The 26,417-nt window shown below is 51.2% G+C and overlaps 1 protein-coding gene across 3 annotated transcripts in view; it reads right to left on the reverse strand.

Moving 5' to 3' along the window:
* The window catches only part of PLEKHA6 (pleckstrin homology domain containing A6), a 136,574-nt gene extending 114,152 nt beyond the window's left edge, over positions 1-22,422 (reverse strand). For all 3 annotated transcript variants that reach the window (XM_073884442.1, XM_073884441.1, XM_073884440.1), the window contains exons 1-3: positions 22,243-22,422; positions 16,899-16,975; positions 10,377-10,434 (exon numbers count right to left, since the gene is read on the reverse strand). In XM_073884442.1, coding sequence (XP_073740543.1) covers positions 10,377-10,434; positions 16,899-16,975; positions 22,243-22,325 — 218 coding nt within the window. In that variant the 5' untranslated portion in view covers positions 22,326-22,422. The remainder of the gene's footprint in view (positions 1-10,376; positions 10,435-16,898; positions 16,976-22,242) is intronic.
* Between the last annotated feature and the right edge of the window lie 3,995 nt (positions 22,423-26,417).

The following is a 26,417-nucleotide window of genomic DNA, read 5'->3' on the forward strand; positions in this document are numbered from 1 at the left end:
TGCCATTTGTAAGGACATGGACGGAGCTAGAGAGTATAATGCTAATGAAATAAGTCAGTCAGAGAAAGACAAATACCATATGATCTCACTTGTATGTGGAATTTAAGAAACAAAACAAACGAGCAAAGGGGGGGGAACAGAGAGAGAGAGAGAGAGAGAGAGAGAGAGAGAGACAAACCAAGAAACAGATTCTTAACTATAGAGAACAAACGGATGGTTACCAGAGGGGAGGTGGGTGGGGGATGGGGGAAACAGGTGGGGGGCATTAAGGAGGGCACTTGTGACGAGCACCAGGAGATTAAAATAAAAACTTCCAAAAAAATAAAATAAAAAAACACAGCAATTCCATTTCTAGAAATGTAACCTAAGGGAAAAAAATCATTGATATGTGCAAAGATTCAGATAGTTATATGTTCATTGCAGCATTGCTTATAAAAGCAAAAAACTGGAAACACCTAGTTTAACAAGGGGGTCAATTAAATAAATAGAATAGATATATAACGAAACGCTAGGAAGCCACTTATGTAAGTGACAAAGATATACAGGGTCCAGAATTTTAATAGTACATATGTGTATTGTGATAATATAGTTACATGTCCATGCACGGATTCATAAAAATATGTATGTATCAACATGGTAAAATTATATACCAAACCTCTGAGACAATTATGGGCAATTTTAATCTTTTCTCTATCTGTTTTTCAGTTTTTTTAAATGGCTATGTATTGTTTTTCAACTCAGATTCGTAATTTTTTTAACGTATATACTCTATTGCATTAAATCTATGTCTTGGGATTTATCCTAAGGAAAGAATCCAAAACACAGAAAAGGCATTATGCACACAAATGTTCATGTTGTGTTATTTGTAAAAGGAAAATAAGGGTAACAACCTAAACGTCCCAATACAAAACTGGTTACATAAAATACATCACATCCACACATTATTATATGCTATTTTAATATGAAGAAAACCATCTTTATCACCACGGGAAAGAGAGCTGACTGTTTTGTGCTGCTTCAAAGAATCAGAACCAAAGGGCAGGCCTTAGAAGTGGGCGGATTTTGATTCCATATAGAAGAATGTTCTAACCATGGAGCAGGCTGCCTGGTGAGGTAATGAGCTCCCCGTCGCCGGAGGCTGGGGCTCCCAGCAGGGAGGGAACAGAGGGCTCCTCTGGGCTTGGAGGGAGGCTGGCCCAGACAGTCTCTGGGGGGCATCGGGAGGTGTGGGTGCTGAGCAGGAGCCCACCTGGACCGATCGACCGCCAAGGGAAGGACCCCACTCAGCCTGCCTCGAGGCCTCTCCGTCTCTGTTCCACATTTATTTCTAAATGTTTCCCAACCAAACCGTTCTTTCCTCTCTAACTGTTGTTTCTTTTTTTAAGTGCTTGGAGACTGGCCTGCTAAAGTCGTCTCACTAATAACGCACTGGCTCCCAGACCACCTCAGCCCAGAGCTCAATCCACTGCGCCAAACCTCTGGCAGCCAGAACCCCCCGCCCCCGCTGCTCAGCAAGCTGTCCCTGACGCCCAGCGGCAGTCCTCTTCCTCCTGACCCTCCCCTGGGGGACCCACGTGGATCAGGCCCCTGCCAGGTGCCAAGCTCGGTGCCAGTGTCTTCGGGGAACCTCGCTCCAGGCCAGCAAGGGGAGCACTGAGGACCAGGACCACGCTTCTTCATGCTGGCCTGGGCCCCCTCTCAGCTCAGCTCCCTCTTCCGCGCCCTGAGGCCACAGGCCGGGCCTGGACAGGCCACGATGTCAGCCTGGGAGCCAGGGCTGGCTGCCCCGCTTGCTGACTTCCTCTGTCATTACTTCATTTACACCAAGCAGGAAGAATCCGACTCAGTAATCTAGGCAGACACGTTAAAAGTAATTATCCGTGCAATGCGTCCTGCACCGTCACCTTCCTGTGAAGATGGGGAAAAAGCTGAACCCGGCAAAAAAAATAAAAAAAAAAAGCCCCCATTGTCTCGAGCCTGTGCAGCGCCCGCCAGGATTAATTACACACCAGTGCTAACACAGTTGTCACCTCGCCACTGATTGGAAAACCAAGGACTTTTCATAATTCATATCTGCAGCCCAGCACTCTGCGCCCTTGTGAGCAGATACAGAGCCACCTGTTTTCGGTAAGGGAGCCCAGCAGCGGGGCCAGGAGGCCTGCCCCGGCCCCTCCAGCCGCCCCCACCGGGAGACGGCTCCCAGCCTCGGGCCACTACCCTGTCCTTCCAGGAGCCAGAGCCTGCTGTGCCTGTATGGGACCTCCTTCCCACCTCCTCTCCACCACCGGGATCTGCTCATCTCCTGCCCGAGCTGAAATGCAGCTGCGCCGAGGTGGAAGGCCACAGAAAGCCTCCCCGGCTCTGGGCTCCCCCAGAGGGGCCTGGAAGCCAGGATTTGGGGGGGGGGCTTTGTAAGGCTGGTGCCTACGATCTGGACAAGGCCATCTGGACAGCCAGCTCAGGCCGACACATGCCCACAGGGCTCCCCCCCCCCAGGCATTCAGGCGCCCCCCCCCCCCCAGGGAGCAAGCCACCCAAACCACCAGATTGAGGGCAAGGGGTCTATAGGGGTAGGGGAAGAACTGCAAGCTCAGAAGACCCTCTCTGGCTCAGGCTCTGACTCCAACTCCATCCCCTCCCACCACCTCCCCCTTTCTGCAGCCCTCCCCACCCCTGCACCCTAGGGCTAGCTCCCTCTGTCCTGCCTCTCCCATCTCTGGCCTTCCCAGGCTCCAGCCCCCTCTCTTCCCTTCTCGGGCTGGCCTGTGGTCACAAAGACCCTCTCTCTAGCCTCTTCTCTCTTCTCCCTCTGCCTTCCTATCTAACCCCCTCCCTACCCCCCCACCACCACTCCCCTCTGCCAACTCCCCCACCTTGCTGCTTTGCCCAGAACCTCACACAATAAGCCTGAGGCTCTGCTAGTGGCAGCCTGACCCCACCATTATGAACCCATCCCCTCGGGCCCCCAGGCCCACGTACCAGGCCTCAGCTCCTCAGGTGCCGCCCATTAAATCTGAGATCCCAGAGATCAGCTGCCCCTAGGAATTCAGGAGCCTCAGTGGCCCTGGGCCCCAACCTCAGCCCCATGAAATACACATGCCGTGACCCCTCACCACATTGAGGGAGGTGAGTCCCTGGGGCTGATTCGAGCCTGACTCCTGGACCCCCCTCCATCTCTGCTTCCTGCTGGCCTTCAACTCACTTCTGGCAAGATTAGAGGCAGGGTGGGGCTGGCCTCTTTGCTCTAGCCAGGCTGGGGGGGCCCCAGCTAGACCCTAGGAGGCTGGGCAGCCCCAAAGCTGGCCTCACCCAAGAGATGCAATTCAAATGTAATAAATTCCAACAACATCAGCCCTTACCGGGGATTCTAGAGGCAGGGGTGGGGGCACAGAGCGGGTTATAATTAGCATTCTCAGCATCGATGATCCCCAAGTAAGGCTGCCAAGAATGAGGGATGGGGAAGGCAGTGGCCCCGCAGTGTCAGCAGCCCGGACTCACGCGGCTGCCAGGCCGACCAGAGAGAGCACAGCCTTCCTCCTCCCGCCTCCTCTGTACGATGCATCAGGACAGACTCACCGGCTTCAGAGGTGTGAGCCCCGCGGTGGAACGCTAGAACTCTCCGCGCCCCGAAGCACCCCTCCCCCAGCTCCGGCCAGCTGGGGTCCTCCTCCCCCGCCCCTCAGGGCCCCCTTCTGAAGAGCGGGGCTCTGGATCTGATCCGGTCTAATCAGTCATCTCTCCGGCTGGCAGATCCCCGGCGCGGGGAGAGGATGCTGTTGTGGTAACCGCAGGATCCAGCATCTTTCCCAGGCAGAAGCAGCTGGGCATGCTCCATGGGCTCCCGCGGGGATTTCAGGGCCACGTGACTCTCCCTCCCCAAGCTGTCACTTAGGATCAGGAGTAAATAGTCCCTGGAAAGGTTTAACTCCATCCACACCGGCGACAAGCTGCTAACCACCCATGCTTCCCACCCAGGAGAGGATGGAGTACTTGGGCACAGCCTTCCTGGCCTTCCACCACCAGGAAGAGCTGCCCCCCCCCCACAAAGGGGATCTGGGGCCACCTTCCTCCATGTAAGCTGCAGTTTGCTGTTCTCCCACTAGAGTGCAGGGAACCAGAAGGTGCCCAGGGGCCTGGCATCATGGGGGCTCAGCACACCTGCCTGGGGGCGCCTTTAGTCTCTGCGGCTCTCCACCCAAGAGACGGGCACGTCTCTGGGTGTCAGGAGGGCTTGGCAGGGGCCCTAGCACCTTCACACCCCCTCCCCCAGCACAAGGAACTGCAAAAAATAATGTGTGCAGCTGGTTGGAACCCATGACAAGGTGCTAGGACTTCCTAGGTCTCCAGCCCAAATTCGTCTCCAGTGACCTTGGGCAAGGATATGCCCGCTGAGCCAGGGGGTATCTGTGTTTGTTCAGAGGCAGAAGGGAGGGCTTCGGACAATAGGATTGTAGCCCCATCTTAAGAGATCTCTCTCTCAATCTCTATCTCTCTTTCTCTGGCTCGGTTTCCTTCTCTTGACATTTCTGTGGATGCTGGAACAATAACAGATTCTCTGTGACAATGGGTAAGTGCAAAGGGAAGGCTGAGTTTCATAACCAAGATCAGAAAGATGGAAAGAAGATGGAATATTCCCACCTGAACTTCCGGGCAGGCTCGTGGGGTCTCAGTCCCATCTGCTCCTGAGACCCAGAAGTCATAGAGCAAACCAGAGGAGCTCCGGGGGTCACTTCTGAATACAGAAATCGTTCAAGCAGCAGGAGCTAGATGAAGGGCTCACCCACCCGACTATTATATCTTTTTTGAATATTTATTATTACAACAACTTGATTTCAAAAATGAAGCTTCTTTTCACTCCAATGCACTATTTATCTTTCTCTGTGGGTCTCTTTCAGTGTGATCTGAGTATAAGCATCATTTAACCAACGGAAGTCTTTTTCTTTAAAAAGAAAGGAGCACAAGCTTCCTTTCCAGGGTCCGGGAAGAACGCTGTTAGTGGGGAGGGGGGGTCATTACAGGGATCTGATCCACACCCCAGTCCCACACACTCCAGAGAGAGCTCCCACAAGGCCTGCCCTTCCAACCCCAGAGTAGGCCAGGCCAGAGCCGAGAATCTCAGGTTGGAGCAGAATGCACCTGCCTGCAGCTCTGGAGGGGACGGAAATCCCTAAGTTCCTGCCCCACCACTCCCCCAGCCCAGCTGAGATGCTGAGTTTCTCGGCTGTGAGAAAGGCACTCAGCTGAAGGGGCAGAGAAATCCTGGGTACAGGCCTCGTGCCAGGCAGGACCGATTAAGCCCAACCCACCCGCCCTGGCTCTCCAGGACTTGGCAAGCCTGCCCACGGCAGGCAGGGGGAGAGCCGGCTTCCAGCCAAACAAAGATGAGGGGCTCTGGGGGCGTCTCTGGCCTTGAGGAGCCAATGGAGCAAAGCAGGGCTGGCACCAGAGATTACAGCATCCGGGGGGAGACAGGCAGGGTAGGGAAGGGAATGAGGACCCCAGTCCCCAACCCCCACAATCCTTAGGCAGCTGAAAAAGGCAGGAGACGGACAGAAGGGCCTGCTGGGAGGGTTTCCTCTCTGGCAGACAGAGGGCAAGGGCTGCAGACAGATCCTCTGAGCTGGCCCTGCGGATGCCTCTGGGCTACCTGGGCAGCCCTGGGGGCATGAGAGACCAGAGGGAGGGCTGCTGTTGGAGCAGGGCCTTCGTTTTGGGGAGCAGGGCCTTCGTTTTGGGGAGCAGGGTAAGGTAGACATTGCAGCAAAAGGGTCTTAAGAGTCCCAGCAAGGCTGGGTGAAGAGAAGCAGAGAAAAGAAACTTCCTTCACCAAACCTACATTCTCTCTCTTGCAAGCCCAGCAGTGGAGAAGCAAGACTCTTGTGACACTCAGGTGGAGAGGGCGTGAGGAGGAGGCACGAGGGAAGAAAGCGCCCTTAGAATCCATGCCCCCGGGGCTCAAAGGGGAAAGTCCAAAACTCTGGGTCACTACCAGTCTCTAAACCCCCGGGGCCTCCCTGCCTTTTGAATGTCATCACAGTCCAGGCGGCCGTGAAACTGATGGGCTTGTTGCCCCTCAGACATGTGTCACCCATGCCTCACCCCGGCCATGTCCACACGGGCCCCCCTCCCCTCTCTGTCAGAGTGAACCAACTGGGGAGAGAAAAGGGAGCCCCCTGTGGTGAGCTGTCTTTGAGGGCCTACTGAGTTCCAACCCCAGCTCTGCCCCTTACCAACCGAGCGACTTGGAACAAGTTATTTGGCTGTTGGGCCTCAGTTTATTGCATCTGCAAAATGGGGTTTCCCTCCCCTGAGCCGCCTTCCTCGGAGACAGAATTGGCAAACTCTGCAGCCGGCTGCTTTCGCAGGAAGTGGGGGAGAAGCCAGGGGCCAGAGAAAATCAGGAATGGGTGCAACGTACCCAGATCTCTAAGCGTCTGAAAGAAGTCTACCAGACCCACAGTGGATGAGATGTGGCCGAGGATGGTGGAGATGGCCCTGGAGCGGCTGTGGGTCAGGAAGGCTTCAAGGCCTTCCTGGGGCCGATCCTGTGTGCTTTGGCGCCCTCTACTGGATCGATGTGGTACACGCACACAGGCTTGCCGGGGTTTCCCCCACATTTTAACCCGGCTTTTTCTCTTCTCTCTGCACCACCCACCTGTAAAAGACACCCTCAAAACCGCATCACGCTTGAGCCATGACACCGTGGGTACCACGAGAATTACCTCCCAAACACCGTGAGGGGCAGGCCTTACTGACACACAGTGATCATATTCGTCTGATCCTGGGCAAGTGTCAGCGCTGGCTCATTGAAATTTGAGAAGGGAAAAGAAATAGCTTCTCCAGTTGTCTGTGTACCTGACTTTTATTGTTAGCTCTCGGAATCCACATCCGGGGTCGTCAGAGTTTCTAACTCACCTACCAACCCAATGTCACAAACCTTTGTAGGGAATGGATCATGCAGGGAACTGTGAAAATGAAGGGGCGAATCCGTCCTTCCTCCCTCCCTCCCTCCCTCCCCCCCTTCCTTCCCTCCCCCCCCCCCTCCTCCCTCAGGCAGTCAGGGTTTCTGGAAACCCCCCCCCCCACTCTAAGCACGGCACCAAGGCAGCTGTGGTGTTAAGCTGGGCACCCAGGCTGCGAAATCAGGCAAACATGGGGCTGAATCCCAGCTTCGCTTCCTACAAGCTTCATGACACTGAACACATTTTTTCACTCAGTTTTAAATCTCAGTTTTAAGTCTCAGTTTTCTCCTGCCTTGTTAAAACAGTCAGGGATGATAGCAGCTCCCTCATAATGCTGTGGTGGGGACCGAATGAGACCATGTAGTGAAGCTCAGCTCTCGGAGAGGCCCCTGCCGCTCCGGACGCATGGGGAGGCCACCGAGTCTGGGAACAGACGTGAAAGCATAATAGCTTGTGACATTTCGTGGCAATACGTCATGAAATGATATTGTCTATGTTTCCAGACTTTACGGCCACCCTATGTCTCCCCTGCCCTGGATGAGTTTTCAATCTAGACCCCTGGTTCTCCAACTGGAGTGCCTGGACCAGCCGCACCAACACCCGCCGGGGGACCTGCCACAAATGCGCATTCTCAGACCTTCTGAACCAGAAACTGCAGGGATGGGGCCAAACGATCTGTTTTAACAAGCCCTCCAGGTGATTTCGGTGCACCCTCAAGTCTGTGAACCACCAATCTAGGGAAAATGACACACATGTAAACAATCACAATACAGGTGGGCTTCCCTGAAGGCGTGATGTCATGGGCAGAGTTTTAAAGGAAAAGCAAGTGTTCACAGGTGGACACAAGCCCGGTGAGAGCAGAGATCAGCACTTGCAAAGGCTGGGAGGCACAGAAGGGAGGTGTGTGTTGAGGGAACCACAAATGATCCGGTCTGGCAAACTGGGGAGTATGGGAGGTGAAGCTAGAGAAAGAAGGCAGGAAGCCAGATTATGAAGCCCTTTCAAGTGCCTGAGTAAGGAATTCAGATTTTTTTCCTATAACTGATGGGAAGCAGGAAAGGTTTTTAATGCGGGATGATGTGACGAAATTTGCATTGTAGAGAACAAGCATTCTGGCAGCAGTCTGGCCTGGAGGCAGGGAGATCAGTTGGGAAGCCGCTAGAATGATCCAGATGAGAACCCATGTGGGAAGGAACTCAGGCTGCGGCCATGGGGTGAGATATTTCAGAGGAGAACCAACACGCAATGGGGCGTGAGCCTGTTTCTGAGGGTTCTGCTCTGGTGGCGCTTCTGTGAAAGATGGAATCGGTGTTGGCGAGGAAAAGGGGACGAGTTCAGGACCGGGCACATGGAGCCAGGGCAGCTCAGGATGCTCCGGGCTGGCAGCTGCAGCAGGAGTTAGCCATGCCTCTGTTGTTTATCCCCCAACATCTCCCATTCATTTATTCCAGCAAACACCTTAGATTCCTATCATGTGCCGGCAAGGTTCTAGGACATGGTGGAACATGAAATAGCCAGAATCTGCTCTCAGGACTGACGTGGCAGTGGGGGGACACCAGCAATAAATAGGCAAACACAGAAACAGCAAACTTCTGGCTCCCTGGCAGGTGGTATGAAGAAAAGTAAGAGGGTCTGGGGGCGCCCGGCTGGCTCGGTGGGGCATGAGACTCTTGATCTCGAGGTTGTGTGTTTGAGCTCCACACTGGGCATGGAATTTACTTTAAAAAAAAAAAAAAAGTAAGAGGGGCTAGGGAGGAGCAGAGTGGGGCAGGGAATGGGGTATCAGGAGGGGTCACTCTGACAAGGTAACACTTGAGCTAAATGATACATAGGTGCCAGATACACAAAAACAGGAGGAAAGTGCTCCCAGGCAGAAGGAACAGCACATGCAAAGGTCCTGAGGTAAGAATGAATTTGGCACAATGGAGGGAAAGAAAGATGAAAATCGCCAGAGCTGGCCAGTTATGGAAGATGAGGTCAGAGAGGGTCAGGGCTAGGCTACAGCAGGTGGTATGTGTTCAGGGCCAGAGGAGAGGAGGTAATACAGGCGAAAGTACCTGGTCTCACGCACCAGATGTACATAAGGAGTACGCAGATGGTATCACCGAGGAGAAAAGAGGAAATAAATCTTAACTGCAGCAAGGATTTCGGTTCAATTTCAGGGAAAGCTCAGGCCATAGGAGTCATGTCATATCTGAACAATCTCCAAAGCAGAGAATTTGTCCATTGTGTTTAACAGGGGCGCCTGGGTGGCTCAATTGGTTAAGTGTCTGTCTTGGGCGAGTCCCGCATCGGGCTCCCTGCTCAGTGGGGAGCCTGCGTCTCCTTCTCCCTCTGTCCCTCCCTCTGCTTGTGCTCTCTCTCTCTTTCTGTCAAATAAAGAAATAAAATCTTAAAACAAAACAAAACAAAAAAAGAATATGGTTAACAGCCAAGCTGGCGTAAGTGCCGGCTGGTCTCAAGGCAGGGGATGGAAGGATGAGCTCTCCTGACGGAGGAATGAAGATCTGGAAGGAGAGCAGGAGGGGAAAGAGGTGAGGAGGGCCCTCCGTCCCTGGCTGGGCCAGGGATGCCTCTGGCGGTGCCCGCGCCCCCGCTGTCTGCAGAGCCACGCTCTCCCAGCGCGCAGACTCCGAGGCAGACCAGGCACGGGCCCGTGCACGCCGGGCCTCGCCCGTGGGAACTAAGCCAGGACCCAGCCTGCCTGGGAGACGGAGAGACCCGGGCCGATGCCGAGGGAAATGAGTCCGGTCGGGTGGACGTGGACCACCCCAGCCCAAAGAGTTACCTTCTGCTTCGGGACACCTTCCCCAGGTGCGCAGTCAGCTGCTGAGAGCACCAGCTACCCTGGCCCCGGGAGCGGCGTGACCAAGCCCCAGAGAAAAGCAGAGCACCGCACACACCCCTGCCACCTCCAGGGTCACACGTGCCCCAGCCAGGGGAGCAGGAGAGAAGAGGTGGGCCTGGCCACCTCCCGGCCCGCCTGTCTGCACCCTCGCTCACACCTTCCCTCCACCTGGCTCCGCTTCCAGCCCCTTTGGGCATCCTGGTGCTCGGGCTCCTTCCTCTGAGCCTTTGTCCCACGTGGGTCTAAAGCAGCCTCTTTCCTTTATTTGCTGAGTTATTCCCCCCGTTTCAACTCAGCCCGACCCGACCCTCACCCACTCCAACCCGGCAAACTTCCCATGACCGACACTGGCTCTCCCAGACCAGCAGAAACACACACCCAGCGTTCTCTGCCACGTTCAGAAGGCTTGAGGCCTCCTGGCCAGTCACAGACCCCCACCCCCACCCCCGCAAGGCCTTCAGTGCCCAAGCAGACCCTCTAAGCACCTCCCCTCCCAAGCAGCCACCCAGGACAAGGATAACAGCAGACCCAACAGTCAGACCAGAAAGAAACCGCATCTTACTCACTTGATGAAATACACAGCTCCTTCCTGGGTAGAATCCATCTCCCAGCCCTTGGGCAATCCTGTGAAGAAGCAAAATCACATAATGACTCTCTTCTCAGCCCCACAAACCCTATTTGCACGCAGGAGGGATGGGGCAGGGAGAACTAGGAAAAATTCACAGACAAGCCAACAGTGCTCAAGCCAACCATGTCATCTTTTTGGTCCATTATTTCTATCCATCTGATTTCAGCAAATAATAAGAGCGACGGCAGTGAATGGGACGCCTCCTGTCTGTGAGCAGCGAGGTCACCAAGTGGATCATTGCCTTCCACGGTTTGCTCATTCATTGGACAAGCTTTTCTTGAGCATCTCCTCTGGGCCAGGCCCTGCGCCAGCCCCGGGGATACAGCAGTGAACACACAGATGCTTGCCCGGGCAGGGCGCTCAGGGTCATCCCACAGCCCCCTCCCCTCACATCACAGAAGCACAAGGGGTAGCCAACGGCGGGTCACTTGCCCCAGGCCGCACCGGGGATCAGACCAGGACTCAAGCCTGCAAAACCCAGCCCAAATTATCACCTCTAGCTTCTGCTGCTTCCAGACAAGATGCTGAGGACTTAGGAAATCAGTCCAGGGGCGCCTGGGTGGCTCAGTTGGTTGAGCGACTGCCTTCAGCTCAGGTCATGATCCTGGAGTCTCGGGATCGAGTCCCGCATCGGGCTCCCTGCTCAGCGAGGAGCCTGCTTCTCCCTCTAACCCTCCCCCCTCTCATGTACTCTCTCTCTCTCTCTCTCATTCTCACTCTCTCAACATAAATAAATAAATCTTAAAAAAAAAAAAAAAGGAAATCCGTCCAGGGAAAATGGAGAGACTAAAAAAAAATTTTTTTTAATTGACATGACACATGACATTATATATTAGTCTCAGGTGTACAGGGTAATGATTTGTTATTTGGATACATTGAGAAATGATCACCACAAGGCTAGTTACCATCCATCACCATACATAGGGACAATTTTTTTTCTTGTGATGAGCACTTTTAGGATTTAGTCTTTTGGCAACTTTCCAGTACGTGCCTTCCCTATTATTGACTATAGTCACCGTGCTGTTCATTATATATCTATTTATTTTATAATTGGAAGTTTGTACCTCTTGACCTCCTCCACCCATTTGGCTCCCCATCAGCTCCCCTCTCCTCAAGTAACCACCATTCGGCTCCATTATCGATGAGTTTGGTTGGGTTTGTTCATTTGCTTTGCTGTTTAGATTCCACACAAACGTGAAATCACACGGTATTTGTCTTTCTTGTTTCACTTAGCACAGTTTTCTCAAGGTCCATCCTTGCCGTCATGAATGGCAAGATTTCACTCTTTTTTATGGCTGAGTAGTATTCTATCATATATATCTACCACATCTTTACCCATTCATCCATCAACGGACACCCGGGTTGTTTCCATGTCATGACTATTGTCAATAATGCTACAACGAACAGGGGTGCATATATCTCTTTGAAGTAGTGTTTTTGCTGTCTTTGAATAAATACCTAGCAGGGGAATTGCTGGGTCATAGGGCAGTTCTGTTTTATTTTCTGAGGAGCCTCCACACTGTTCTCCACAGTGGCTGTCCCAGTTTGCATTCCCACCAACAGTGCAAGGGAGTTCCTCTTTCTGCACCTCCTCGCCAACCCTTGTTATTTCTAGTCTTTTTGATAAGAGCTGTTCTATGAGCTGTGCTGTAATATATCATTTGGTTTTTTTTTTTTAAGATTTTATTTATTTATTTTGACAGAGAGAGAGAGACAGCGAGAGAGGGAACACAAGCAGGGTGAGTGGGAGAGGGAGAAGCAGACTCCCCGCTGAGCAGAGAGCCCGACGTGGGGCTCGATCCCAGGACCCCGGGATCACGACCTGAGCTGAAGGCAGGCGCTTAAAGACTGAGCCGCCCAGGCGCCCCATATCATTTGGTTTTGACCGCACTTTTTTTTTTTTTTAGTGATGTTAAGCATCTTTTTTCATGTGCCTATTGGCCACCTATATGTCTTCTTTGGAAAGATGTCTATTCAGGTCTTCTGCCCCCTTTTTGATCAGATAGTTTTTTATTTTGGGTTTTTTGTTTGTTTGCTTTTGGGGTGTTTTTTTGTTTTTTGTTTTTGCTATTGAGCTGTAGGCGTTCTTTATATATTTGGATAGGAACCCCTTGTCAGATATATGATTTGCAAATATTTTCTCCCATTCTGTAGGTTGCCTTTTCATTTTGTTGATGGTTTCTTTTGCTGTGCAGAAACTTTTTAGTTTGATGCAGTCCCACTTGTTTATTTTTGCTTTTGTTGCCCTTGCTTTTAGAGTCAGCCCCAAAAATTCATCACTGAGACCAATGTCAAGGAGTTTATTGCCTGTGTTTTCTTCTAGGAGTTTTATGCTTTCAGGTCTTACATTCAAATCTTTAATCCATTTTGAGTTAATTTTTGTGTATGACGTACAATAGTGGTCTAGTTTCATTCTTTTGCATGTAGCTGTCCAATTTTCCCAACACCATTTAAAGAGACTGTCCTTTCTCCACCGCATATTCTTGCCTCATTTGTCATAAATTAATTGATCATATATGCTTAGGTTTATTTCTGGGAGTCCTTGAAATAAACACCAATTGATCATGGTAAACGGTCCTATTAATGTATCGAATTCAGTTTGCTAATATTTTGTTGAGAATTTTTACATATATATTCATCAGGAATATTGGCCTGTCATTTTCATTTTTCACGGCATCTTTGTCTGGATTTGTTATCAGGGTAATGTTGGCCTTGTAAAATGAATTTGGAAGCAATCCCTCCTCTTCAATTTCTTGGAAGAGTTTGAGAAAGATAGGTATTAAATCTTTGAATGTTTGGTAGAATTTACCAATGAAGCCATCTGGTCCTGGGTTTTTGTTGGGAGGTTTTTGATTACTGATTTAATCTTCTTACTAGTAATCACTGTATTCACATTTACTATTTCTTCCGTGATTCAGTCTTAGAAGATGGCGCGTCTGTAGGAATTTAGCCATTCCTTCCAGGTTGTGTAATTTGTTAGCATATAATTGTTCATTGTAGTGTCTTATGATCCTTTGTATTTCTGTGGTGTCAGTTGTAACTTCTCTTTTATTTCTGATTTTATTTATTTGAGCCTTCTTTTTCTTGGTGAGTCCAGCTAAAGGTCTATCCATGTTGTTTATCTTCTCAAAGAACCAGCTCTGAGTTCATCTTTTCTGTTGTCTTTCCAGTCTCCATCTCATTGATTTCCACTCTGAGCTTTGTTATTTCCTTCCCTTCTGCTCACTTTGGGCTTCATTTGTTATTCTTTTTTCAGTTCCTTTAGGTGTAAAGTTGGATTGGTTATTTGAGATTTTCTTGTTTCTTGAGGTAGGTCCATATTGCTATGAACTTTCCTCTTGGAGCTGTTTTTGCTGCACCCCATAGATTTTGGTATGTCGTATTTCTGTTTTCATTTGTCTCAAGGTATTTTTTTCATTTCTCTTTTGATTTCTTTGTTGACTTCTTGGTTGGTTGGTAACACATTGTTTAGTCTCCAAATATTTATGATTTTTCTGGCGTTCTTCTTGTAACTGATTTTTAGTTTCATACCATTGTGGTCAGAAAAGATGTTGATATTATTTCAATCTTCTTAAATGTACTGAGACTTGTTTTGTGTCTTAACATATGATCACCCCTGGAGAGTGTTCCATGTGCACTTGAAAAGAGTGTGTATCCTGCTGGTTTGAGGTGGAACATTGGGTATATATCTATCAAGTTCATTTGGCCTAATTTAAGTCCTACGTTTCCTTATTGAGTTTCTGTCTGATTGATCTATAAAAACATTTTTTAATAGCACCCCTGAAAAAAATTATCCATGGAAATGCTCAGAGTGGAGAATTGCAGACTCACAGAGTGAGCAAGACCTGAACAGCTGAGGAAGCTGACCACAGCTCAGAGGTGCCCGGGCAATCCCTACAGGCGGAGGCAGCCCCTGCTGGGCAGCTCCAGAGAGGCTGAGCACCTCTGTCTCCGAAGAGTGCTCTGTTGGGTACCATTTTGTCCTACCCATCCTCCCCCCGCAAAAAATCCTGCCTCCCTGGCAAACAGGATTCCTCCACCCCGAAGCAGACGGGAAGTCTTCTGAGAAACGCAAGGGAGACCCCTGTCAGAGGTGGGGACAGGCAGGGCACTGGTAGAGATCATTGCTTTCGGGCGTGCAAGAGCCCTGCGGCTGATATAATGCAAAACAGGTGTGGCTTCTCTTGACAATCACTGCTACCTTTCTGATCAAGCTGAATATCTGCCTTGTATGTGAGGTTTTATAAAACACGGCTGAATCTTTCCCACCTTATCATCAGCTGCCTCAGGGCACAAGCTGCTACAGAGCAGAGCCTGGGTTCTATAGAGTGGTGGGTGCAGTTGCTAGCATTCATTTTACTCACCCCTATTTCCATGTTGCTGTTGATAGTGACGCTACTCTTCAGTGCAGCAGGAAAGCCAACGAGCCCAGCTCCCCTCTCAGGACCTGGTCCATAGAAATTGTAACACCAGCTGCCACTTAATGCGTCCTTCCTCTAAGCTACACATTTTACCACTGTTAGCACATTTAATTTGCACAACAACAGTATATAATAGGCATCAGCTTGAACATTTTTATCGATGAGGAAACCTGAGGCCCAGAGAGGTTAATCAACTTGCTTAAGGTCACACAGGAAGCGTCTGGGCCAGGATGTGAGTCTGGTCTCCTGCTTCCAAAGCTGACATTCTATCTTCTGTGCTGCTCCATAAATGCTATTTGTTCCCCTCCATCCCTGGGGGAGGACGTTTCCATTCAGAAGGGCGTGGATTGGCAGTCTCCCCAAGTAGAGGGATCCCCATTGGGTCAGAATCATAAATAATCCTGCCATTGTGATGTGCTTGGGAAAGAGGCCAGCGTGGATTATGTCCCCTGCCTTTTCCAGCAACTTCCCTGCACACTGCCCTCTCCGCCCGGGCAACACCAAGAGTGCTTATATTCCTGTCCAGGCGGAGTGCCCGCGGAGACAGCTGCCCTCCCGGCAAGCTTCAGGGGCACCTTAACCCCTTCCCAGCCTTGGACAACCACTTGGCTGAAGTCCCAAATGAAATAATTGGCGTGAAGGCTTTTATTCATCTTCTAATCCTCCCTAGAGTCATAGTGAGATAGATGGAATTCGATTTTAAACACTGACAGCAGCAAAAACACCAACCCAGAAGAAGAATACAACCCGGCCTTGGGGTCCGGAGGCCCTGCTTCATGTCAAAAATAACAATAATGACAATAGCAACGGCAGTCTCCTCCACCGATGGGGATTCTCTCAGGTAGCCTTTGCTAGACTCTTCGGAGGTTCATCATTCTCTCCCTAGCTTACAAATGAAGAAGCCAAGTCCTGGATGATTTCAACCCCTTGCTCAAGACCAGACTAACAGAAAGTAGAGCCAAGATTTGAGCTCAGGGCTCTCTGCCTCCAACACTTAGGCATTTAACCCCAACACAGCTTCACTTATTAGCCGAGTGGCCTTGAGCCAGGTACTTCCTCTCTGCTCCTCAATTTTTCTACCTTTAAAAGGAGTTGGACTCCAGGGTCCCTGAAGTCCCTTCCAGCTCTAACAACACAATTATTCCAGCCCAGAGTCTAAAAGAAAGGAGGCTCTGGGCAGGCCAACACCTTAACCCAATGTATACAGCAGCACCAGCCGTACCTCATGAATGACCCAAACTCCTAGAACCACGTCTGGTGTGCCGTCAGGGAAAGGGCTGGACGGCCAGGGAGGGGAGGTCAGTGGCAGCCTTCTGAAGAGCATCGCTTGTCCACTTGAAGCACCCTAGCCCTTCTCCTTCTTGGTGTCTCTGACTCCCCAGTTTAGACTGAAATCTTGCCTGTACGTGACCCCACTTTGCCACTGGCCTGGGAGGTTTTTAAGGGCTAGCAACAGAGTCTTCTCCACAGTAAGCAATCCATGTGGGCCCTGACTCCTTTTCTTTCATGTTCTCCCCAGTGTGAAGGAATTCCTATTAGCCATGTGGGGCTATGTAAGTTTAAATTCATTAAAATCTTAAAATTCAGTTCCTCAACCACGCTAATCACATGTCAGTTGCTCAGCAGCTACACGTGGTTAATGGTGACTCCACTGGGCAGCACAAAGAGAGAACATTTCCATCATGGCATATGGTTCTATGGCACAGGCACATGGTATAGGAGCTGGGGTTCTGTCTAGGTCAGGAGCTCTGAGGATGGACGGGATTTTCTGACTGGGCAGGAGGATGAGAGAGAAGTCAAATCGGCATCCTCCATGGTCTGTCCCACATACTAACTGTAGAGCTAGAAACTTGGAAAACCTCAAGCTGAGTATCAACCCTCCTGCACCCTCCCCCAGATGGTGGTCCAAATGCTGAGCTGAATCCATCCATGGAGAAAAGAAAAAGTCAGAAGAAAAGTCAGGGCAGGGGATGTGTAATGCTGCCTCAAGCCACTGCTTCCTCCTCGACTGCAAAGGCAGGGACAGCCGAGCTCCTTACCTGGGCTGGAGGAGTGTCCACTCTGGATGGCAGATTCCGTGCCAGGGTGCACCCAGCTGGTTGACTTCTCCTCATCACTACAGAAGACCAATAAGAAAGTGTCAGATACAAGAAGGCCTCCCTGAGTAGGACACCCCTCTCCAAATTCACATCAACACTGATTCACATTCACGAAGCACTGACTGAGCAGACGCTGAGGATTCAGAAATGAATAATGTCTGACCCTGACCTCAAATAATTTATAACCCATTGGGGAAACAAACATAGAAAAAGGTAGTTGCCATATGATGGGATAGGAAGTATACCCTATCCCTATAATAGCTACGTGTAGAGAGCATTATCCCACCACCAGGGAGGGAGTGCTAACCGGGATGAAATTAAGGAAGAGGGACAGCATGAAGACTTCACTAAGGAGGTAGCATTTGAGGTGACTGGGGAAGTCTCTGGGGAGAACAGGGAAGGTCCTTAACTGGCAGCCTCTCGATGGATACAAAAAGAGGAGGCTGGGTCCCTGGGCGTCTACAATGCTAAATAGTTTCATTCACAACGGTCCCTCACATTAGGAATTTTACAGATGATGAATCTGAGGTTCAGAGAGGTTAAGTAACTTGCCCCAAATCATACAATCAATAAGTGATGAAGCCACAATTCTAGTATCTTACTTCCAGCAAAGTGGGCTCCCTACCACTGCAGATCCTCTGGGTCTGGATCAGAAGGCAGATGAATCCATCAACATTTCTCAATCCCCCCTCAACCAAGTGATACTGAGGTTTCCAGAGCCAGGTGGGACCCAGCATGAAGCACCTTTTTTTTTTTTTTTTTAAGATTTTGTTGTTGTTGTTTTGTTTTTAACAGAGAGAGACACAGCGAGAGCAGGAACACAAGCAGGGGGAGCGGGAGAGGGAGAAGCAGACTTCCCGCCGAGCAGGGAGCCCGGTGCGGGGCTCGGTCCCAGGACCCTGGGGTCATGACCTGAGCCGAAGGCAGACGCTTAACGACTGAGCCACCCAGGCGCCTCCTAAGCACCCGACTTTCTCGGCCAATCCAGGTACGTGGAGGAGAGGACTCTCAGATGGCCTGTATCATCCAGGCTTTGGGGTGGGGGCCGTTGGGCCCAGGACAGGACTCCCCTCACTGCTTTCAAAGTAGCATTAATACTTTAGTTAATATAATAAACCCCACTAAGAATGCTTCCACTAAAGTAAGATATACAATACTGCACATACTTAAAGTGTACAATTCAAAGTTTTGACATATGTATGTACCTGTGAAACTACCACCAAAATCAAGATGTGACCCTCCCAATTTTTCTTCGTGCCCCCCTTGTAATTCCTCCCCCCGCAACAACTGATCTGCTTCCTGTCACTATAGATCAGTTTGCATGTTCTCGAGTTTCTAGAACTTTATATAAATGGAATCACGCAAGCTAGACTTTTTTCTGACTTCTTTCTTTCTTCTTCTTTTCTTCCTCCTTCCTTCCTTTCCTTTCTTTCCTCTTTCTCTCTCTTTCCTCTAAGTTTGGACATCTACCACGTACAGGAGGGCATTCCCCAGCTGACCCAGCCCTCTGAAGAGGAGAGAAGAAACAGCGTCACTGTTCTGGTGCCCCCAGGGCACTCAGGGATGCCCTGTAATGTGGGCTTTGGTCCGGGGAGGCCGTGGGAGAGGAAGCCCAGGGAGGGCAAAGTCAGCCAGTGCTAAATTGTAAGTGTGCGGGGGAACCCATGATGCCCTTACACCTCCTCCTCAGCCCCCCTGAGACCCGCGGGCCCCGACCCCTCTTCTTCTCTCACCATTGCTCCCTCAAACCGCATGACCACCCTCACCCCTCCTGGATATCATGGACCATCCCAGGGTCGCAGATGGGGACACAACCCATCACACCCTCAACTTCCTGCCCCTGTTCGTCTGCCGCTCTCCCCTTGTCAGCCCCTGGCCCAGAACGATGTAGTCCCGGGCTGTCTCCACCCCGGCTTTGGGCTGACAGGGAACCATAAAACTGGGATGACCCATGTCACTGCAAACCCACAGCCCCCATGCTTAGCTGGGCCCTAAGTGCCCCCTGCAATCTTCTTCAGGGCCCCCAGCCAGTTGCCATTTGCTGAGAGTTCCAAAGCTTCCCCACCAGCCTCAAGTCCCTCCCCTGCTTCTCCTTCTTCCCTCCCCCATCCCCATCCTCAGTGGACAATCTTTATTGCTTACTTCAAGAAAACACAGAAACCGTCAGGTAGGAGCTTCCTCACTACGGCCAACCAGCACCCCCCAAATGGACCCATATCCCCACCTTAATACTTGCCTCTGCACTAGGGAGAAAGTGGCCTTCCCCCAGTTAAGAGTAATCCTCTGCCTGGGTTATAGTCCCCATCATCGCCTGTCTTTTCTAGAACCTTCTTCTATTGAGCACCACAGGCTCATATCTTCAACTTCTGTCTCAGGTCATCATCCCTTTAAGCCCACCCTGATCTGTGTCTTCCAGTCTGAACCCCCTCCTCCCTCCCAACACCACCTCCCCTTCCAGCTTCCTGTCTCGGGCTCCCCTTCTTTCAGCATCCTTCTTAGAAACCAGTCTCTTCAAGCTGTCCCCACTTCCTGGTCTCCCTCTCGTCCATCCTCTGCAATCTGGTTTCTGTCCTCAGCCCTCCCCTGAAACCACTTTTCCTAGAGGTCGTTAAAGAGCTCCCTAGTTCCTAAATCCAAAGGATGCTCTCCAGTCTTCAGCTCACTTGGCCTTTCCGTATTGACCATTCCTTCCTCCTAACACCCCTCTGCCCTGCCTTCTAGGGCAACCAACGTCTTTCCCTGGCCCTAGGGCTATCCACCCTGAGATCCTTGGTCTCTCCTCCTCTATCCCTTCCTTCAATGCTGGTGCTGCCTGGGTAGCCCTGTCTTCTTGGTCACATACTTCTGGATGGTTCCATCCCTATGCAGTGACTCCCAGGACTCCCTCTCCAGCCCAGGCCACTCTCTTTAACTTCTATCCTGTACGTCCAGTTGCCTGTCAGACATCACCTCCTGCACATCCCATGGGGACCTCAAATTCAATACTTCCCCCTGAAAGTGCACTCCCCCTAAAAACCTGTTCCTCGTCCCATACTCCTGATCTCTGTCAAACTCTAGTTAAAATCTCTGAGATTCGTCTTCGATTTTTCCTGTTCCCTCTCTTCCCCCACTTTCAGGCAGTAAATGAACAGCCTCAGTTCTACTCCTACAGACTTCTCCTATCTCCCCCCCCCCATCCTCACTGCTAAAATCCAACCCATCAGCTGTCTCCTGGACTGCGGCCGTTGCCCCTGACAGCTCTCCATACGCCAAGCCTCTCCCCCTGTCTCCCTGTTCGGCCCTCAAATCATCACCTGCCCACCCAGCTGCCGGAGGGATCCTTCCAAAGCCCAGGTCTAAGTGTGTCAATCCTCTTTGAAAAATCTCCTCTGGATTCCCATCACCTGCAGGACCACGTTCAAACCCCTTAGCCAAACACACAAGGCCTCCCCAAAGCTGCTCCTTCCCACGTGTCCTGCCCCCACTTCTGCAGCACCCAGCAGCCCCCACTCCATCTCCACTGACCCCCTCAGAATGTTCTAGACAACCTGTGCCCCAGCACCCACTGGCCCCTGCCTTCCCACGGTCCTCTGCTTCAGGGCCCCTTTCTCCCTGGTCCTCTGCTCCAGAATCAGCTCAAATGTCTCCTCCTCCGGAAGGCCCTCCCTTCACTCCCCAGAGAACGCTAGTTCTTTCTTCCTCATGTCCCTAGACCATCATGCAAATACCTCTAAAAGATATCCTCTTATTTCCTAAGTATTTACCTGCATGTTCTCCCTACTACCTTCAAGGAAAAACCGGTGTCTTACTGGGTTTTTCTCTCTAATGCCGAGCGCTGTGGCACACACATGGTGGCTACTCAAATGTTCGTGGGGAGAAAGAAAAGCTGGAAGGCCAGCAAGAGTTTGGGAAGGAAGGTGAGAAGAGGCGAGTTAACCGCCTGGGCCTGGGAGCTTGTGGAAATGCACAGCGAAGGCCCCACCCCAGGTGGGGATCTCCATCTCCGGAGGTGGGGCTCAGGAATCAGCCTTTTCTCAAAAATTCCTTGGGTGATTTTTAGGGGCTCCAAAGTCTCCAACTACTGACCAAAGGAACTGCAGTTTTCATACCAGTGAAGTTCTGTCATTTAAGAATCTGACCCAGGGTCAAGAACTTTCATGGCGTTCATTTCTAAGATAATCTAATTACAGCATCAATTATGATCATGGCGATGATAATTACAGAAGAAGGGCCTAAAAGAAATGTGGAAGCTGAGAAGCACCTGAGACAAGCCGCTGGCTGCCTGGGCTCCTTACAAAGGCAGTTCGGGGCAGGGGGGCAGGCGGTGCACTAAAGTGAGCGGGTGCTGGGCTCAGTCTGAGCTCTGATTAGCAAGTGGTTTTATCTCAGACAAGTACTCTCCACCTCTGTAGACCTCGCCTCCCCATCTGAGAAATGAGGGGGTTGCAGCCAAGGTTCCTTTCAGCTCTAATGTTCTGTGAGTGGCTATCTTGAGAAAGAAAGAAAAAAAAAACCATCATGTGTGGGTAACAGTTCAGAATGCTGTTCTTCTAGACTTGCTATATTATCGGGAGATTTCTATCCTGGCACAGAACGACTATAGTAGGAGCGGGCCAAAATAGCACCAGCGGGGCCACTCTGTTATAATGAGATTATGCCAGAGCCATTTTGGTTTATGAAATTAATATAACAGCACTAATATATTACTGAGAGCATCAACGGCTTCCTCTCTTTAAAGAATTTATACCGAATGCACTGTGGGCGTCTTCTCCCTCCCCTTGACCACGGCCCCATCAAGAAGCAGGACAGAGAGGGGCTGCGGGCCTGGGAACACTGAGTCCTGGGGTGAGGGCAGGGTCTCCTGGTGTGATGTCACTTAGCCAAGTGTTCTTGCTGGAAAATCTGGGGTGGGAGCAAGAGAAAGAACGTCCCCCGAGCCCTTTCTGTGGCCGGAGCTGAAAGGAATGATGGGCCCGCTGGGCACTGGGTCTGGCCTTCCTCCTCTGGGCGGCCACTGGCCCCCTGGGACTGCGGGGGAGCCCCCCCCCGCCCCGGAAAGGCCCGCACCTGCCCTGCCGCACCCGGCCTTTCCAGAGGAGGGCAGGCCCAGCCTAGGCTGGACTTTGACCCATTGAGGAAAAGGCGGGAGACACATTCAAACCGGCATGGTGATAAACTTATTAGTCACGCGCGCTGTTCCAGCCCGCTTCCCCCTACCGCTCAGCCTGCCCCCAGCCCTGCCACCTTCCAAACTGGACAACTCGAAAGAAAAAATAAAATGGCAAAACGAGAGAGACCAACGTACTTGATGAAGAAGACTCTCCCCCCGCGGTCCACTCCGTAGGTCCACCGGCCGGGCAAGTCCAGCCAGTCAATCTCATCGGCCATCTCGGCGTCCAGAAGCCCCTCTCGCTCCGGGCCCTCCGGGGGGGGGGGCTTCCTGCCCAGTGGCCCCCACTGTCCGCCCTCCCGCAGGCGGCGGGGGGTGGGGGGGAGGGGGCAGGGGAGGGGTCCCTGCCGGGCGCCCGCCTCTCACTGAAGGCGGCGGGCCGCCAGCCGGGCGGCGGGAAGCAGGGGAGACTTAACCCCGGCCGGGCCGGGCCGGCCCGGGCTCCCGCTCCAGCCGCCGCCTCCCCGCCCGGAGCCCGCTTCGAACGCCTCCTCAACTTAACGCCGGGCAATCGCCGAGCCGGGGGTTTCCGACGCTCCCTCGCCGACTGCTGGCCGCCGCGCCGAGCGCTGTCCGTCCCGCCCGCAGCCGCCCGCGGAGCAGGTTGCTGTGCGCGAGCGAGGGGTGTCGCCTCTCGCTCCCAGCTGCGAACCTGCACTTGAACCGCCGGCCGGCCGAGGGGAGGCGGGGCCGCGCCGCCGCCGCCGCCGCCGCCGCCGAAGGTAATTCACAGCCAGAAGGAGGATCCGCGGCCGCCCCGGCCAGTCCCCAACCCCAGGCGCCCGGCGCGGAGAACCAGTTTGGCCGAAAGAGCTTTGAATCACGGACCGAGGGGACGTGTCCAGCCGCCGAACGGAAAAGGGCGAGTGGTCCAACCTGGTTCTATTGGCGGGAGGTTAGTAGAGGAACAAAGGTCAGATGCCAGGAAGGGTGGCACGCACGGGTGTGGGTAGCAAGGGGCCCTGGCTGTCAGTCTCATTAGTCAAGCTAGCTCTTACTTTTGTTTCTGAGCACTTCCTCCAAGAAGCCTGCCATGACTAAGGAGAATCAGAGTGAGACCTTAGAACATACTCAGTAACCAACAGCTTTTATGTCCCTTTCCCCTAACTTGCACCAGAAAAGGAAAAGGGAAGGGGGGGGGGAAGGGAAAGTGTTCTGTGCACAGAATGCAGGTTGTAAGCATTCAAAACTGGCATATCGAAAATGGTATTCCTGGAGCCCATAGTTCTGTCTCCCGTCTGCATCAAAGCTGGGGTTCGGTGAGCCTTCCCGGCTTACCCGGGACCTGCTCCTGGGGCTCCCATTAGGTGCACACCGCTCAGATCCATGTGTTAGACCCAAGGGAATCATTAGACAAATGAGAGACACCCGCCTTTAGAGGAAGCAGCGTGTTGCATGGAGCTGGCTAGTATGTGTTGAGTGAGCGTACTTACTGTGAGCATTCTAAGGGATTTGATCCCTGTTCCCCCTAGGAAATTGTGTCTGCCCATGTATCACCTCCTCCAGGAAGCCATGCTTGCTTGACTCCACCCCAGACAGATTTGTGTATATCCATCCTCTAGGTGTCATGATGCCTTATTAATAATCCTATAGTGGAACTGATCACACTGTAATGCAATCCTTACTCATCTGTCTCCTTCCTTGGGCTGTGTGCTCCTCAAGGCAGGAGCTCATCTTATGCATCTTTATAGCCCTAGCACCGACCTGGGGCACCTAATTCATGTTTGGTGAATGACTGATGCTGTCATAGGTGGGAACAACTATTTTTTTTAAAGATTTTATTTATTTATTTATTTATTTATTTATTTATTTATTTAGAGAAAGAGAGGAGGGAGATGGGAGGGGGCTAGAATCCCAAGCACGCTCCCCCCGAGTGCGAGACTGCTCACAGGCTCACGACCCTGAGATCCCGACCTGAGTCAAAACCAAGAGTCAGTCACTAAACCAACAGAGCCACCCACAATCCTGTACTTCTGGGCCTTATTTAGGGGTCTGCTGAATTGTAGCCATCAGCCACACCAAGGTGTGTGTAGGGAGTGTTTTCTGGAAAAAGAAACACAGTGAGCCTTCCCAGGTATCCCAGTGCTCAAACTGGAGGACATAATGTGTATACAGCTGCTAGATAATGAAGCTAGAAGATGCCTCAGGGAACATCTAGTCCAATCCTTGTGTTAAATATGGGAAACAGAGAGGCTAAGATGAGAAGAGGCTGATTAAGGTCACCGAGCAAGTGGGGGCAGAGAAGGATCTGCCCACCAATGTCCAGGCCAGAACTCTTACCATTACATCATCTTGCCTCCAACTCTGGGAATTCACTCTGCCGACGTATGCAAGTCGATTCCTGGATGCCAGGTGGAAGCTAAGTCCATTCTACAGACGCAGAAGAGTAGCAGAAACCCGTAACACCCAGCTATTTCCTCCCCTCTCAGAGCCTATGGGCTTCTAGCCGAGAAAGCTGAATTAGACAGCAAAGCAGAGCTGCACCTGAGAAGCATAGGTGGGGATCTGGGCCCCTGAGTTCCTGAGCTGGGGAGCCTGGGAGGATCAGGGATCAGACTCCCCTCCAACTCCAGTCCCCTGTCTTGTGAAACACCTGTAAGACTTGTCCTGCCGATAAAGCACAGAGCCACCTACCAGCCCCTGTGGTATCGAAGGATCTGAACCACCAGAATTACTGCCAAGATGCCCCCAGGGAAAATACCAGCAGCCAGTGCACTCCCAGTCCAACCTGAGCAACCAGTAAGGGCAGCTGCTTGGGCCGAATGTGGGTGGAAACAGGGATGAAATGACATATATTTGAAAACATGTATTCTTCCACTGCCTTCCTTGAGGTGTAGGGGTTCCTGTTGATTTCTTCACAAGATTTTTGCATTATTTATCTCTAATCCAGCCTGGGGTTCCTTGGAACTTTTACCTAGACAAGAAAAGGCTGGTGGTTGAGATTTTGAAATTTTTTTTACTCATTTGAAATGAGAAATCAGTTTTGAAAATACTTTTCCAATTGGGGTGTATTCTCATCAGTGACTTTTTACATTCAAGATCTTGTTTTCAGTTACGATCAGTATTAATACTGCTAAGAAAGACATTTTAGGGGCACCTGGGTGGCTCAGTCGGTTAAGCATCTGACTTCAGCTCAGGTCATGATCTCCGGGTCCTGGGATTGAGCCCCGCATCGGGCTCCCTGCTCAGCGGAGAGTTGGCTTCTCCCTCTCCCTTTGCCGCTCCCCCTGCTCCTGCTCTCGCGCGCGCGCGCTCTCTCTCTCTCTCTCTCTCTCTCTCTCTCTCAAATAAATAAAATCTAAAAAAAGAAAAGACATTAAAAAAAAGGAAAAAGAAAAAAGAAAAGACATTTTATCAAAGGAGCTAAAAAATAATGCAGAAAAGGAGTAGAAAGCGCAAATAAAAACAGCCATTGTTTCAACAGTTACCTGTTGAAGCGGGCAGGAGGGTTGATATGTTGAAATAAAAACCTTGCATGCTTTGTGGTCCGGTTAAAAAATTTAGTTATTTGTTTTCCCCTGCAGCAAATTTTATTTTACTTCTTTAAAAGGCAACAAAGCACATGGGGAAAATACATCAGTAATATTTAGAAATGATTCTGATTCTCTCATCCATTTTGAGGCCTTAGTCACTTACATATTACTATGCTTCTGGCTTAGTACAGGTGGTGGGTTGAGAAACAGCCCCCCAAAAGCAGTCCATGTCAAATCTCTGGAACCTATGAATGTGACCTTATTTGGAAACAAGGTCTTTGCAGATGTAATTAAGTTAAAGATCTTGAGACGGGGAGATTATCCTAATTACTCGGGTGGGCCCTTAAATTCAGTGCCAAGTGTCCTCAATAAGAGGCAAGGGGGGCTTTGAAACAGACAGGGTGGGGGGCAATGTGACCACAGAGACAGAGATTGAGGTGATACAGCCACTAGAAGCTGGAAGAGGCAAAGAAGGAATTTTCCCTTAGAGTCTCCAGAGGGAGTGTGGCCCAGGTGTTGACCTTGATTTTGGATTTCCAGCCTCCAGAACTCTGAGAGAATAGATTTGGGTTGTTTTAAGCTGCCCCGACTGTGGTGATTTGTTACAGTGGCTAGGGGAAATTAATACATACCTGTAAGAAAATCATCACTTAATGAGACCAGAAATACATGTCAACTCTTTTTACTTGTCCGGTATCTAATCCCCTTTGTTCTGTTAATAGCCCCCTGAGTCTCCTTCTGACATCCTCCCCTCTGCTACTCTCTGCCCATGTGGGTTGGATGGGCTGGCCTCACCCCTACGCCAGCTCCATCGGGGATGGGGGGGGTGGTGCTATG

The sequence above is a fragment of the Callorhinus ursinus genome, unplaced genomic scaffold, assembly GCF_003265705.2.
Source record: "Callorhinus ursinus isolate GAN/ISIS: 27379988/994484 unplaced genomic scaffold, GSC_fseal_2.0 scaffold57, whole genome shotgun sequence".
Lineage (NCBI taxonomy): Eukaryota > Metazoa > Chordata > Mammalia > Carnivora > Otariidae > Callorhinus > Callorhinus ursinus.